Here is a 16,716-nt window from a genome sequence, read left to right as displayed (position 1 = left end):
TCTAATGCGAGACATCCTCTCTATCGATCCCAGAAAGCAGTCCCAGGCGTCTGACATACATCAGTCTCTATTTATGTCTCGTTTTAGCACGTTTCAGCTCTTTAATGCGATGGCAGACTTGGGAATCGAGTAATCATGATTTTTTTTTATTCAAAACACTAAGTTTTCAGGCTGTGACGAAGCGTCAGTTTGAAGATAATTTTTCTGCAGGCACTTACACTGGAAATGAATAGGACTAGTTTTAGTTTATTATCTGTAGGACGCGAAATACGTACTGCCATGTACATTTTGTGACACATTTGATGTGAAATGTGAAATGAGTGGTGCTTAAAGTATTCCAATTTTTTCCCCTGGAAACGATGAATGTACATATTGCACGTTTTATGTGATGTTGGTTCTGACATTGTTTTGTCACGGCAGTTCTAAGTTGAAATGTCCATTGAGTGACGCTGTAATGCTAATGTGACGTTTTAAAGTAACGTACCATCTGTACTACACCTAAACCTACCTGATAGTATAAACAAAACCGAATGTGAAACGCAGTCACAAGCATGCTGTTTTAGCTTGTTTTTCGATCTTTCAGCTCTTTCACCGCGAGTCATGTTTTTCACGGGATTCGTACCCAAGGATTTCTGCATCCAAAGTCTAATTCCCTTCCATCTGAGCTACTGAGGAAGCTTGTTAGGCCAGGAAAGCGAAATATATCATAACTGTGTATGAAAATGATTACAAGTGTTAGCTGTATTACCGCCTCTAGAGCTTATGTTGGAAAATGCAGTGATATGTTCCCACAGGTACGTAAAATGTACATATTAGCCCTTCTATTTTTGCTGTAAGTGCCTCATTGTGAGCCAGATCTTTGCTTTTTATATTTTTTATTTTTTAAAGTTTTAAAAAATTTTGTGATTGCGCTTGACACAAAATAGATACTATCAACTTGTATTGAACCCAGAATATTCCTTTAATAGCACAGACATTTAAAAGCAACTGTATCATCCCCTTGAGTACTGAGGTTTGTAATGGAAGAACGCACATCAAGCTGTGCAGTGGAACCGCATGTTCACAACGTTTTGGCTAAGCATTTGCATCAGTATTTGAGTGCTTGAATAGAGTACGATTCTAACTTTTAAAGTATACACTACTTCAATAGTTTTGGGTCAGTAAGAAATTAATGCTTCTATTCAGCAAGGATGCATTAAATTGACCAAAAGTGACCATTTTCTATTTCAAATCTATTTCTGTTCTTTTGAATCCTGAAAAATATTAACCGTTACAACTCTTTTCAACACTAATAATAATAATAATAATAATAATAATAATAATAAATTGTTTCTTGAGTACCAAATCAGCATATTGGAATGATTTCTGAAGGATCATGTGACTCTGAAGACTGAAATTCTGTTTTGCTATTACAGGAATAAAAATGATTTTTTAAAATATATTACAATAGAAAATCATAATACTGTTTGACAATGTTACTTTTTTTGCTCTATTTTTGATTAAAAAAAGAGCCTTGTTGAGCATAAAACAAATAAATCTTACAGACCAGGTTGGTCCACATATGTGACCCTGGACCACAAAACCAGTCTTAAGTCGCTGGGGTATATTTGTAGCAATAGCCAAAAATACATTGTATGGGTCAAAATTATTGATTTTTCTTTTATGCCAAAAATCATTAGGAAATTAAGTAAAGATCATGTTCCATGATGATTCTTTGTAAAATTCCTACTGTAAATATATCAAAATGTAATTTTTGATTAGTAATATGCATTGTTAAGAACCTAATTTGGACAACTTTAAAGGTGATTTTCTCAGTATTTAGATTTTTTTTGCACCCTCAGATTCCTGATATTCAAATTGATGTATCTCGACCAAATATTGTCCTATCATTACAAACCATACATCAATAGAAAGCTTATTTATTGAGTATGTATACATCATATGTATACATATGATGTATACATCTCAGTTTTGTAAAATTTAACCTTATGACTGGTTTTGTGGTCCAGGGTCACATATGTTAGCCATGAGGTTAATCTATAATGGTAGTTTTTGAGGGAAATATTTTGCATTGCAAAGAGTGTTGAGGGTTGTCAGCAGCACTATTTTGTGTGTAAAGGCGTATGTTTGTTTATTTATTTGCTTAAAATGTACGCCTGACACCCTGTGTGTGACGTTGTCTTGCTCCTGTCCTTTATCTCCTGCTTTATATGAGAATGATTGATTGATAGTACGTGAGTGTTTATGTACGCTGGTAGTTGTGTGGATGTGTGCTGACAGCTTCCTCTTGTAGGGATGGGTAGGACACTGCTCTCTTTTTTTTTCCCCCAACTCCTTTTCTCTATGCAAAGCCAGTCACTGTGGCCCCTAACAGGCTCTGCCATGCAAAATGCATGAGCCGCCTTGTGTAGAGTGAAATTGTGTGTGTGTGTGTGTGTGTGTGTGTGTGTGTGTGTGTGTGTGTGTGTGTGCGTGCTGTCTGTAGCTCAGACTCGGTGTATGAGACTGAACTCTCTGTGGGTGGGCAGTTGCTCGCTTTCTCCCGCGCTCTGTGTCTGTCTGTCTGTCTTTCTCTCTGGGGCTGTTGGAGCTGGCAGAAGTGAAATGCACTGCCAGTTTTGTGTGTCAAGCTGCCATGTTGGTGATTCTCCTGTGCCATACACAGGGTTTAATGACATGCACCTATAGAGACCGCCGGCTCCCTCTCTCTCTCACACACACCTAATGTAATATTTGGGTTGTCTGCATGCTTTGAATATCTATCAGATATCAGGTATCAGTCAGATTTTTCCATAACCAGTTGGTTGACTAGTCTGTCTAACCAACAGATGTCATCAAATAATTTGACCTAATAACTATAATTAGCCTAGATTAGTCAGTGCAATTTTCTTGCAGGTGCAATTTTCATATCGTCAGCCTGTGAGATCGCCGATACACAATACTATCGTGCTAATTTATTTAATGATATGTAAATATGTCACTATGTAATAAATTCCTTATTCGTTTTGTAAGGGTAGTGCATGTGACTAAGTTGTGCGTGTACAGAGCGCTGACGGTAGTTCTGTTGGATAGGTTCAAGATAGCAGAGAATGAAACCGAAAGCAAACTTGAACGGTTCAAGTTTGCTTTCGGTTTAATTCTCTGCTATCTTCAGGGAGCGGTAAATGTGCGTGCGTGAATGTAAATTAATGTATCTTTCTATACCCGTCATATTTCGATAATGTTACCGCTGTATGTCTGATTGTTGTCATCAGTTCATGTTGTAGTTCAGTTCATATTGATTGTGGAGAAACGGTGCCCGTGTAATTCACGTGCATATGTTTAGCGCCATTTTATCGCATCGTAATTCTAGTTAAGGCATACAGATGTTACTGAGGTGAATGGTTATGTTTACTATATACAGACAGATTCTCATATATCGTATTTAATTCAGCCTAAACCACATTTTACTACCTCTGTTATCCTAATGACTGTCTACACTTCATCTATGTACACTGTATGATGAATAAATCTCTTACCCATTTTCACTGCACGTTTATACCGCTGCAAGTTTCTAAGGCATCCTAGAACCGACTCTCCGCGCTGCATCGCTAAAGTTAGGTGCCTTTTTGACGCATAATAATAATAATAATAATAATAATCGTCTTACTATCGTCAAAGGCATCAGTAACAGGCGATATCTTTGACTATCGTCGATACACGATACTATCGTCTATCGGCACAACCCTAATGTACTCGTCTCCAAAAGTTTTTACCCCCACCTCTTAATGCATCAGTGAGTGTTTGAACATTCCGTAATAGTTACATATGAGTCCCTCAGCTGTCCTCAGTGTGAAAAGATGGATCTCAAAATCATACAGTCATTGTTGGAAAGGGTACAAATACACAAAAATGCTGGAAAACCTAAGAATTTGTGGGACCTGAAGAATTTTTATGAAGAACAGCAGGCAGTTCAACTGTTCAGGACAAATGAGGGACTCAAGAAAAACTATCACTAAAAAACCCCACATCTGTGGATCATTCAGGTATCAATGCAGTATTAAGAATCAAGGGGATGTAAACTTTTGAACGGCGTAATATTTATAAATTCAACTATTTTTTTCTCTTGTGGACTGTATGTAAACATGTTTTATGTGAAATATCTTATTCAGGTCAGTACTAAATAAACAATAACATGCATTTTTATCTTATTTTAGTAAAATGAACATTTTGCAGATTCTGAAAGAGGAATCAGCTTTTGAACTCAACTGTACATTTTTCATTGGTGTCAGTACAAAAACTGCAGATCAAGTCAGAAACTCCCTTAGCTAGTCAAAATGGATCCAAGGTTGGCCTGTGTGACCCCCTTTGTAAAAAAGCACAGAGGTTCACAGCTGCCCACGCGAACATCCAGATGTTGGTGTTTTGTCCTCTTGTGTTTTTGCCCCTTTGACCACAGCTCTCACAGACTCTGTGTGGGTCCTGCTGAGTGAGGAAGGTCACATTCTGCCCCCCTTGCGTCCTACAGAGAGCATCGTGGGGCGTTTCCAACGTCAGAGTCTGGTTGAGCCCTGACAGCAGCCTCTGAAATGAGCCGTAGGGTGCCACAGCCCAGAGAACACACACCTCAAAGACTCATCTCCATCGAGACGGCGTCTGCCAATGTCTTTGTGCATGCGTGAGTACGTGTGTGCGTGTTAGCCTAGCGCGGCCGCGCCATGGGAGGCTTATGCGGTTACTGCTTTTCACCGACGCACACTTGAGAGTACTCAGTTCTAACACGCGCGCATACAGATCTCCCATTCATAGGCCTATTTAAAGCCGCCCATGTGTAGGGAAGGGAACAGGCAGAGCTCTGTTCCACTGTGTGAAATCTGAGAGCGGCAGAGGGGAGAGACCGTTCCTCTGTGTGTTTACGGCTCTCAACCTTCCAAGCCGATCCGCGATCACCGGCACAATATGTTAGTTTTGCCCGCGCGAGTATGTGAGCGAATAACTTGGCCTGTGTGTGTGTGTGTGTGTGTGTGTGTGTGTGTGTGTGTGTGTGTGTGTGTGGTTCTTATCAGGTCGCATGTTGTAGATTAAACAGTGGATGTGTGTAGACGGCTGTCGGGACAGACAGGCAGACTGTGCACTATTAATGACCGCGTCTAGACGGAATGTTCGCCTCCCTCCCTCTTCCCTTAAAAAAATTTGCCCCAGGCTGCCAGCCAAATCCTCTCAGGAATGAGCACGTCTGAGCCTGTGTGTTTGATCCCCGTGCGTGTGTGCGGATTGATATTTAGAGGTGTGTTGTTTGCTCGGGGTTTTTGCGCAAGTGTTTTGGTTTGATTATGAATGTTTGGGTTGTTTTAGTGTGTTTTTGTAGGACGTGGACTTTAGCACTCTAGTGTGCATATAGGCGTCACAGGTAATGTCAGGAATGCGTGTTTACTTTTGTGTGTGCAAAACCAGTCTGGCCGTGAGCACTTCCAGGTCAGCTTTCACTACTGAATGATTTACGTGACGGCTTGTTCACAGTTGGGAGAAGTCAAAATGTTGCTGGATTTATTCACAAGTTTGGGAGTGATTCTCTCTGTTCTGTACACACATGGGGTCTTATTCAAGAAAAGTGAGTGGGGAAAAATTATTTGTGTAAATTGTATTCTTGAATTCTTGCTTAACTAGAACAATTTACATATGAATGAATTCACATTTAAATTCATCTGCTTGTGTTGCATGAAAAATATCCATGGAATGTTAGTATTTGTATCACATTTAAGTGTTTAACACACTGCATGGCCAAAAGTTGAGTTGGTAGGTTTTTTGTTTTTTAAGTCTCTTATGCTCACCAAGGCTGCATTTGTTTGATCAAAAGTACAGTAAAAATAGTTATATTGTGAAATATTGTTGTTTTTCTTTTTTTAATATATTTTAAATATATTAAAATTAGTATTAAAATTTAAATTCTAATTTAGATCATATTTAAAATATAGAAAAAATATAAATTTAAATTTAAAATATAAATATTAATTTATTCCTGAGATGGCAAAGCTGAATTTTCAGCAGCAATTACTTTATTTTATTTAATACTTTCTGAATAAAAGTATTAATTAATTTAAATTATAGTCTATCTACATATGAAACATTAAACATGTGCTTATGATGATTTTTGTTGTATCGCTTTCAGTTTTCTTTTTTTACTTCAGTGAAGACCTACAAAGGGCTTGACGTTAACAAGGATGCAATATAATATTTTACAGTCACTGGTAAAGAAAAACAGAAATTGTCACCATTTTAGATCTCTCTTTGGTTCCATCTCTTCCTCTGTTTTATCTCCTGGGCCCGCATCAAGTTGGCCTACTTTTGTCCAAAGTCCAGCCCACATGGAAAAGATGCCTCATCAGTATACCACAGAGCGTACTGAGCTGAATCCCACAATGCAGTGCACAACACATTTCCAGTGTGACGAATGAAACGGAAGTAATATCCTCAATGATTTTCGTGACTCATTAGTTGATGTGACATTTCTACACACGCTTGAATCACAAATGCAAAACAAACACCTGACAGCTAGACTAAAAGAATAATTCACTCAAAAATAAAAAAAAAATCTGCTATTTTTTTGCGCAAAATTTTCATTTTTTGGTGATCTGTCTCTTTAAACATGTAGTGTAATGAGGTCATGGGACACCATCATAACATACATCTGTTTGAAATAATATATAGAATGTATAATTCTAGTCTCCTGTTTTGAAAACAGCCATTGTTTGAAGATAAATGTTTTGCATGCTTTTCCTAAATCAACCTACATTTATCCGCCATGCACCCGGCTCACACATGTCCTCTTTCGTTTTTTTTTTCCTGCAGTGCTAATGATGTGTGAATAGGAGATCTGTGTAGGGGGTACAGTGAGGGGCCCTAGCAGCCCTCTGTGTGTTTGTGACTGAAAACTGCTCGTTTGCACTGCATTTTGCTTTATACGTACCCTCTGCCAGAACTGCAACAGATGGACGCACAATCACCCTCGTGTGCCGCCTTTCACACGAATTGTGCTAAACTGTGTGTGTGTGAGGTGCTTATAATGAAAAAGCTACTCGCGAGTCTACACACACTCAGTGTCACATAAATTAAATTTTATCCACGTGTATAAGGACAGATTTGGGCCATTCTACAGAATCGGTGTCTCTGTCACAACCGAAAAAACATTTAAGTATTCAAACAATTATTAAGTATTCAAATCTTAGATGTTTACTAAGATCCTTCTATTATCTATTGAAACCCACAATCATATTTAATATGTTAATAAGCTTAATATGTTTAAAATCATTATTTATTGGGTACTTTCAATTAGGAGGTGGCTGTCCCGAACCCCTAAATTTCAACTTATGAAAATATTAAAATAATTTTTGTTTTTTTCCATTGTTGTTTTTAAAAGTATCTTTTTAAATCTTTTAAAAAGTTCAATAAATTTATTTATTTATTTATTTTTGTAAACTATGAACTTTGTTTAAAAAAATGGCATTTTTCATGTCACTACCGAAACACATGTTTAGTCCATTGGCTGTGACTGATTTTAACTAAACCCCTACATTTATGATCAGGAAATATTCCTGAGTAAATAGGTCCCATCATTTTGAGGTAAATGTGTTCAAAAGTCTGAAAAATGTGTGTGTAACTTTAAGGAATGCCACTACCGAACACCTTTTTCTGCAGTTAAGCACACTTTTTTAAGTTATTCCATAACATTTCGTTTTTATATGTGTACAACTGTTCAGAACTGTGATTGAGTCAAAACATCTTTGTTTTTTCAGTGTTATCCCATAAATTTGTCACTACCGGAACAGTCACGACGAAATGTGTCATCATTGTTTCGGTAGTGACTAAAGGGAACACACGGTCCTCATATTTGGGGGAAGTAAACAAAATTTTAATACACATGCAATTTCTTTGTATTTTAGTATTGTTTTAGTAGTGTTTTGCTATCAAAGCATTACTGTCACTACCAAAAATGTGTAGTCACTACTAAAACATGGGATGTTTTGTCAAAAATAAAGTATACTGAATTATAGGGCTGGGCGATTAATCGAAAAATAATCGAAATCGACATTCAGAACCTATAATCGATCAAATGTTTCCAGGTCGATTATTTCGATTACTTTCCCTTTAAAAACAGTACCGCGTGTGGAGTCACGTGACCCCGCTCCGTTACATTACGTTATTCCGCCGACATGTCCATGGAGAGCTTAAAAAATTTACACGATATACAAGAGTAATTTTGTTTAGAAGACAGTGCTTATTTTCTACTTTGAAAGTGCATTTTAGGTTTTCGGCCGAAAGACTTTTATCACCGAAACAACACGGCCGAAACAGTATGTTGACACAAACAGAAACCACAGCCTGCACGTGCTTGTCTGAAGCAACACGTCTGCGGTGTGGACGTATGGAAAGACCCACGGATAGCGATTTGCAAAACTTGTTTTGCCGAAATTTCCAGAGGGGTTGTGTCTGCAGTCGTGCGTGCAGTGATAAGAGCAGAGATCGAGACAAGATGTAGCTTTCAGTGAGTGAAAAACATTAGCTTTACGACGTTGGTGTTACGTCACAATATTTTAAAGATATGTCTTTTCATACTGTATTTTTATTAATATTTATGTTTTAAACCATGGAGGTGAGCCAATGGATATCACACAAGCAACGTGAAAACTGCGCAATGTTAAAATGAAAGTGAAAACGGATTTTCAGCATCTGACGTGCATTCTCTCAGAGACAATGAGAGACGATTATACTTCACATGCTGATATTAATTTAGTCCCCTAATATTTTCCTTGTGCCCTGAAGATGGTGGGAAACGTATAAAAAGAAACGTATATTGTGCAAGGTTTGTTTCAGAAAATCGGTTCTTGAAATAAAGCTCTTAATTTTAATTGAAAACTGCACTGTTATTAGGGGTTAAGAAAGTATTAATTATGATTTCAGGTGTTAAATGTGGGGACTGAAAGACAAGAAATGATGAAACTTCAAAAGGCTATCCATTGAATAAATCTGAGCGCTGCACGTTTCAAAGTCATTTGTTGCGCTGCTTTGTATACCAGTCTGACAGCGCCTCCTGCTGGAAGAGAAACGCGTAGACTTGTAAATGTGAATTTTTTTTACAGTCTATGATGTGATGGATCCAGAAGATAATGTTATAAAAATGTAAACGATTAAACAATTTAAACAAAGGCAGTAAAAAATATGTATGTGTCAAGTAATAAAATACTTGATTGATAATAATTGTTTAAATTAATATAATTGATTTATTCTTTGAAACTTTAATATTAATGTATGCAATTGCAATGCCTTGATTCTAGTAAGATTAGTACACAGTCATAGCCATAAAAGGAATGGTACTAATAATTGGCATAATTCTTTCGGGGTTTCGGTTTTCGGCCTTGGTTTCCTCTTTTTCGGTTTTCGGTTTCGGCCAAGAATTTTCATTTCGGTGCATCCCTACTTGTCAGTGAACTATGAGGGCAAAAAAATAAATATTATATAAATATAATTAAATATAATTTTATTAATAAATAAAATAATCGTTCATTAATCGTAATCGAGTTAAAATGTTCAATTAATCGAGATTTTGATTTTAGGCCAAATCGCCCAGCCCTACTGAATTATCAACTAAGATGTTATGATATTTTTTGGATCAATGTATATACAAACTAATGAATCCTTAACTTTAAATTCAGTATAAAGAAAATTGGATTCAAAATCTCATAAATTGCACTTGAAATATTGTTAAAAATTTGAATTTGATATATTTAGAATGTAGATGTAAGCAAAATCTTAATAGGTCAATATAACCCTTCTAACTAAATTATTATTAGTGTGTTTCGGTAGTGACAAATTTGAGAAAAGGACAAACATTCCATAACTTTCTGAAAATACAATATGAGAATTAACTGCATAATTGCTAAAAATGTGTACCTGTTTCCAACTCTGACTTTGGACCAATTCTGTCGAATAGCCCATATGCATTAAATAGCATTCCTACAGCACACACGGTGCGCTCCTTCAAAGGTCATTGCGTTGTATGATGGTGTGAGACTGGCCTAGATAAGATTCATCATCAGCCCGTATGGCTCGTAATTCCCCACTAACGGCGTAGCTCATAAAATGTGCTCGTGCGGGAACTGCAAAGGTCTTACGTGTGTTTACGACTCCTTCCTGTCAACCTGTGTGTGTACGTCGTTGTTTTTCATAGCTGTTTTCGTCAGGGGATCTCCGTAGTTAGTAATACAGCGATGCGGTCAGGCGTGCACACGTTACAGCATTCATTGTCAGAGCCAAAGTAGAATTTGTGTTTGTGTGTCAGTGACCTCATTGTGCCTGTTTCGAGGGAGCATATGTGAGTTTGACAGGGGTTTAAAGCATTCTCACTTCGATCTAGGATGTAGTTTTGGTGCTCAGGTTGCAGGAGAGATCCAGCACAGACTCTGGTACTAAAGAGTGAGGGGTGTGTGCGTGCGAACATGCATGCGCTGATGAGTTCGGAGCGACGGGGGTACGTTTCAAATGAGTGAGCTGCAGGAATGCTAACTCCCACCGTTACTGATGTGGGCCGCCTTTGTCCTTCGCAGAGTTTTGTGACAAACAGGCTTTGCGTCCTCTGGGTGTTTGTGTGTTATTGTTCTGAACGCATGTCGAGACGTGAGGGATTTGTGGTAGTTACATTTGTCAACCCTGCACAAGTACGTAGTGTTACAGAGTATGATTGTGAGCGTGGGGCTTTTACACACTAATTAAAAAGAGATTAGAGACGGCTGAGGTGTTGCGTCCCTGGAAGAGAGCGCGGAGAGGAACTCATAACGACCTGATCCATAGGATTTGGGGTTTGAGAAATAAACCTTCAAGAAAACTGTCATTTACAAACTGTGTACATTACAACGGCCTTCTCAGAAGGCGCTTCCTTACCACTTTGTTTATATATCACGTCACGTATATATGGTGTTTGTGCATTTGAGAGCATGAGACACCTGTTCCAGTGTAATTTTCTCATGTCCTTGAGGAGAACAGGGCAATAACTCTCTCAGTAAACGGCGCCCACAGGTTTCGCACAACTATCACAATCACTACTCACCATGTGCTGCAGGCCAGCTAGATAAATCCTCTTGTTTTTGTGTTTGTTTGCCTCTAAGGTCTTGCGTCAAGGCTGCGTGGTACAGCCGATTGGAAGCTCTAATATGAAACGCTGTGTGTGTGGCGTCTCTATGGCTATGTTCAAAATGGCATACTACTTTTGCTGTTTCTGCAGTGTATATATATACTCTGCATAATATGATCATTTTCAGTACGCACAGAATCCCCACATGACCTAATATAAAATCTGCTGTGTCTAACTGTATCCCACAATGCAACGCACTCGATTTGACCTTCTGTTTTCAGTATGATGAATGAATTAAAAGTATTATCTTAACATCTTTTGCATGACTCATTTGATTGGACTGCCATGATGTTTTTTGCATAATGGATTATGCAAAATTTCATGAGATAAATGTGGTTATGGACTCCACTTGATTAATTAAACATGATATGTGACCCAGGTTTATTGGTAGCAATAGCTAAAAATACATTGTATGGGTCAAATTTATACATTTTTCTTTTATGCCAAAATCATTAGGATATAGTAAAGAACATGTTCCATGAAGATATATTGTACATTTCCTACCGTAAATACATCAAACCTTAATTTTTGGTCAGAAATATGCATTGCTAAGAACTTTGGACAACTTTAAGGCGATTTTTCACAATATTTGGATTTCTTTAGCACCCTCAGATTACAGATTTTCAAATGTATCTTGGCCAAATATTGTTGTATCCTAACAGATGATGTATAAATCTCAATTTGGAAAAAATTTACACTTATAACTGGTTTTGTGTTCCAGGGACAGGGTTTTGGGCAGGTAACATTCTGGCTTCAAGTCTATGACATTAGTCTAGCACAAGTTATGCAAAAACTCCCGTTATAATCACTGAAACTTTGAAATGAATCTTTTATTTACATTGTATCTTCACTGTGTTGTTTTCACATTTAATTTTAATCACAACAGTCGTAATACATTGTTTAATTGTGCAGGGGCATTTTTTGCCCCCTTGTCTTGAATTTATAAGACATTTTTGTTCATTTTGGTGGCATTTTTGCCACAAGCCCTCGTTAATTTCCAACCCTGGTGTGTACTATTTTTATACAGTGTGTACTGCGCAGTATGCTAGTGCTCTGTTCCATATTGAACCAGTTTTAAACATTTGAATTGCATACTTGGCTCTCGAGGGAGAGAACTCGCATCGTAGACCGCAAACGTAGAGCGGAGGCCGCGTGATTGCATGTGTCACGGCTGAGGAGGGAGTGTTGGCTGGGCCATGAAGTGTGGAGAGATGGGCCGGTAGACATAGTGTGTGTGCTTGTCAAGGTTAGACGGGCTCACCACTGCAGTGTGCTCATTGTTCCTGCCCCCCTCGGCAGCCGCCCACCCCTCCCTCGTGCTGCAGTCCTCCTCTTCCCTCAAGAAAAACAGCCCTATCTCCTGCACGCACATTTTCTTGCGTTTAGCGCTGAGGTGTGGGGTTGCCATGTCACCCTAAAACCATACAGCTGCTTTATGTTGTGCGACGACATCGCCATTCATTCTTCAGGCTACAGGAAACAGGAGATCCCGTAGTCTGCAGGAAGTTGTAATTTACTCCAGATAAAACATGTTTCTTCCTCCTCTGGCACTCACCCAGCCACTACTGTTAGCGTCTCGGTGATGGAGAAACGAGGATGTGCGTTGCGCTTTCTGGTTTGCTCTGCCAAATAGAGGATGTTACGGATTGTAAACATCAGAAACGCATATATGAATCACATGCAGTCTTAAGAAGCAAACGGTTGTTATGTCGGATAAATGTAAGGTCTCTATCCTTCTGTGTCAGCTATATTAAGCTCTGTCTGAGTCTGATAACCATCAGCACGGAGCTTGCCCTGGATTCAGAGTGTGTGACTTGCGCACACACGCGCATATGTGCAAGCCTCACAGCGTGTTTGTCGAACACGTTGAGCAGAGGAGGTGACGGACAGATTGAATGTGGTGATTTGTGCACAAGCTCTGTGATATCAGATGTATTACATGTCTGAACGCTTGGAGCTAAATGTTAACGCTCTTGTGAATGAGGTTGTGCTCATAAAGCATGTGTTTGTGTGTTTTCTCACAGAAGGTGGTGGATGATGACAGCCATGGGAGGAAGTCCAGTCCTGCACCCTGCCCACCTAACAGCAAGCTGTCTGATGGCGCCCTGGAGAAAAAGGTACCGTCTAAGGTACTGCATCACTTTACAACAAAGTCTGTTTAATACAAGTCAGGCTAATAAGTGACCATGCACCACAAAACCAGCCATAAGGGTCAATTTTTTTAAATTGACATTTATAGATAATCTGAATGCTGAATAAGCCTTCTGTTTATGTGTGGTTTGTTAGAATAGGACAATATTTAGTCAAGATACAACTGTTTGAAAATCTGGAATCTGATGGTGCAAAAAATCAAAATACTGAGAAAATTGCCTTTAAAGTTGTCCAAATGAAGTTCTTAGCAGTGCATAATACTAATTAAAAATTAAGTTTTGATATATTTACAGTTGGATTTTTGGTATAAAAGAAAAATCTATAATTTTGACCCATGCAATGTATTTTTGGCTATTGCTACAAATATACCCGAGCTACTTAATACTGGTTTTGTGGTCCAGGGTCACAAATTTAAAGATAGTAGAGTAATGACAGGAAGCAAAATGGGAGAGAGAGGGGAAAGGGATCAGGAAAGATCCACGAGTCTGGATTCAAACTCGGGATGCCCGGAGCGCAACGACGCATTGCCCACAAGGCTATCAGCGCTGACATTATTTCACAAATTTAGCTTCTTTAGCTGAAATTAGGCTAATAAGACGGTGTACAGTGGGACTTCCTTTCCAACAGCCACTATTTTTCCAAATTAATTGTTCAAGTAGGGATGTCAAAATATCAAAATTTCACAATACGATAATACCTCTTGATATGAAGTCTACGATATATTTATTGAGATATTTTTTGTAAATTTTTAAAGTTAAATTATTGTATCTAATGCACTTTGAGAGTTCAAAATTAGTTTTTAACTAAGAAAACTCAAGTCAGAAAAAAGTGAATTGACTTGTACCTGAACTTTAAAGGGGGCTCAATCCTCTTTTTATTTGTGGTATACAGTCTCTAAATTACATTCACACTTGTCTTTTAGGAAGCCAAACTAATTAGACTATTATAATAATAACAACAACTTTATATTATTATGTTATGTTATGACAGTAAAAGCCATATATTGTAAAACAACTGCAGTGTGAAATAAATTAAAAGGAGTATTTACTGTGAACTGAGCTGAGGTGTGGAAAACACCGGACCACAAGCCGATTGCCTGAACAAGTGCGCGCTTTGCTTTGAAACGTGCAGCGAAAACAGACTTGATGAAGGGATTAAGCTATATCGTGCTTTCAGTTTTAGTTCGTTTGACATATACTGTGCCAAAGCATAATGGCCCAAAACACAGCTTTAAAGACCTTTTATGTTAGAATAATATGTTTTAAAAGCTACACTTTTTGCACGATAGACCTATCTTTTCATATCGTCATGTGACCACGATGATAAAGAGACTTTACTATTGATAATAGCGATACATCCCTATCTTCAAGTGGTCCGTCTCCTCCTTGTCTCTGTTTACACAAAGGCACAGAACAGCCTCCCTGTTTATCCACACACACCCTCTTCCTCAGCTTCAGAAACAGGAAACAGCCTCTTTCTATCTTACTCAGTCATACTCATCACAGGCCTCAAAACTGACCTCACCCTTCTCACCCAGCCCTATACAACTCCCATATTCACACCCCTTCCTCTCGTTTTCGCTTTTAATCACTCATTCATTCAGAAATATCTAAGTTCACACACATCAGAGTCCCAACAGCCATCTGGGTGTCACCCTGTGTCTTTCTTTTTCATTTTGTTGACTTGATCACAATTGGGCAGGGTCAGGTGAAACAGGGTCCAGGGTGCCCTCAAAATCCTTTCACATGAGACACATCTGAGATCTTTAAATCCTCAGAAACACACCCACTAAGCGTTGTCTTTCTCTTATCCTCTTCATTAATGCTCTACCTGTCAGCCTGTGCTCTGTGGCTACTGATGGATGAGTTCTTCTCATGAATACATGATATTACAACAGGATGTTTGTACTGCTCTCTTTTGTTTACTCTGCTTCAGGCATCCTCACTCCCCTCACCAAGTTTCCCTCTGTGTGTGTTTGTACGTTTGTGTGTAATTATTGCTGTTCAACTGCTCCTGCACAAATGCGCTGGATAATCTGTGTGTAATGAGACCTTAAAGAACTTCTGTATTATTCATGCACAAATATGTGTAGACATGTATTTTAATGCAGCTCAAACAGTCCATTTCATATTCAAATAAAGTGCTTCATTAATATTGATACACACTTGTTTGTGTGCGTACAGGGCAACTTGCAGTCTTCGCTGGTGTTCAGTCGACTGTTTCCTGACATCAAAGAGGAACCAGGACACGGGCCCATCATCCACCCAAGGTACGGCCCAGCTTTTTTCCCCAGCATTCCCTTGTTCCAGGATGTTAATTTATCCTAGTCTGATCTGATAATTGCAATTAGCTCTATAATGCATCATTGCCTGCTCAGCTGTATGTGTAAAAGGCTCTCTGAGAGCAACAATTCTGATACTGTTGGAGTTTTAGACTTGTGTGCACTGGCCTGAGGGTATGTGTTATGTTTGCAGTTACTACCTGTACACGTACGATAAGATGGTGGCCCCTAACGTGTCCCTGCGGAAGGAGGGGGAGGTGAGCCACGAGGTTTTGGGGGCCCTGCTCAAGCAACACTACAGCAGGAGAACACTGACCCACGACAGCCAGCCCACCACAGGTCAGTACCCCCGCACTATTTAGTTATCCTTGTAAATGAGTGCACATACATACACAAGACGTCCAAGAATGATGTGCTGTTAAAGGTCAGAAGTTTATGGACATGTATGTGGTTGACTCACTTAAAGGGTGAGGAGCTGCTGACTGTCTTGCTAATGATTAATACAACTCACCTTTTATAGTTGCCAGTGAAGAGAGAGAAAAGAGGCCGTCATCCCTGCGAGTGTCAGATCGCTCTAGAGTGCTGGGGGAGGGGTCTTTAGCCTCCACCGCAGCATGCCACATTTCCTCCAGTCCTCCTTCTGCCTGTCTTTCTCTTTTTTCTTTTTTCCTTATGCCTCACTCATCCATTTTTTTCACTTTTTGATCCTCTTTCAACCCCCTCTGGCCCACTGCTCACCTCACTCTGTGCTTATCGCTTTCTTTCTCCTTTTATGTTGTCTCCCTTCAGTGTACCTGTTCTCCATCCTGGCTCCCCTTTTCTCTTTTTTTTTTTTTTAAAGGGATAGTTCATCCAAAAATGAAAATTCTGTCATTAATTACTCACCCTTATGTCATTCCAAACCTGTAAACCTTTGTTCATCTTCGGAACACAAATTAAGATATTTTTGATGAAATCCGAGAGCTGTCTGACCCTGCATAGATGGCAACACAACTGTTCAAGACCCAGAAAGCTAGTAAGGTGTGCAAAAAATGGCTCAGCACACCCAAGTTCTACGTCAGAACGCCAGTACCCATGCTCTGAAGTACTCTTGTGAATGTGCGGCAAAGACTGATATATA

General features: G+C 38.9%; 1 protein-coding gene across 2 annotated transcripts in view; it reads left to right on the top strand.

The window, feature by feature from the left end:
- The window catches only part of skila (SKI-like proto-oncogene a), a 36,662-nt gene that overhangs the window by 10,629 nt on the left and 9,317 nt on the right, over window positions 1-16,716 (top strand). Inside the window, exons 3-5 of one of the 2 annotated variants that reach the window (XM_073848800.1) lie at window positions 13,189-13,281; window positions 15,499-15,584; window positions 15,790-15,935. In XM_073848800.1, coding sequence (XP_073704901.1) covers window positions 13,189-13,281; window positions 15,499-15,584; window positions 15,790-15,935 — 325 coding nt within the window. Of the gene's footprint in view, window positions 1-13,188; window positions 13,294-15,498; window positions 15,585-15,789; window positions 15,936-16,716 lie in introns of both variants that reach the window. The other variant, XM_073848799.1, reaches the window with a different exon arrangement.

The sequence above is a fragment of the Garra rufa genome, chromosome 10, assembly GCF_049309525.1.
Source record: "Garra rufa chromosome 10, GarRuf1.0, whole genome shotgun sequence".
Taxonomy (NCBI): Eukaryota; Metazoa; Chordata; class Actinopteri; order Cypriniformes; family Cyprinidae; genus Garra; species Garra rufa.
Note: the sequence above shows the minus strand (reverse complement) of the source record. Positions and strands in the feature narration are given on the sequence as shown.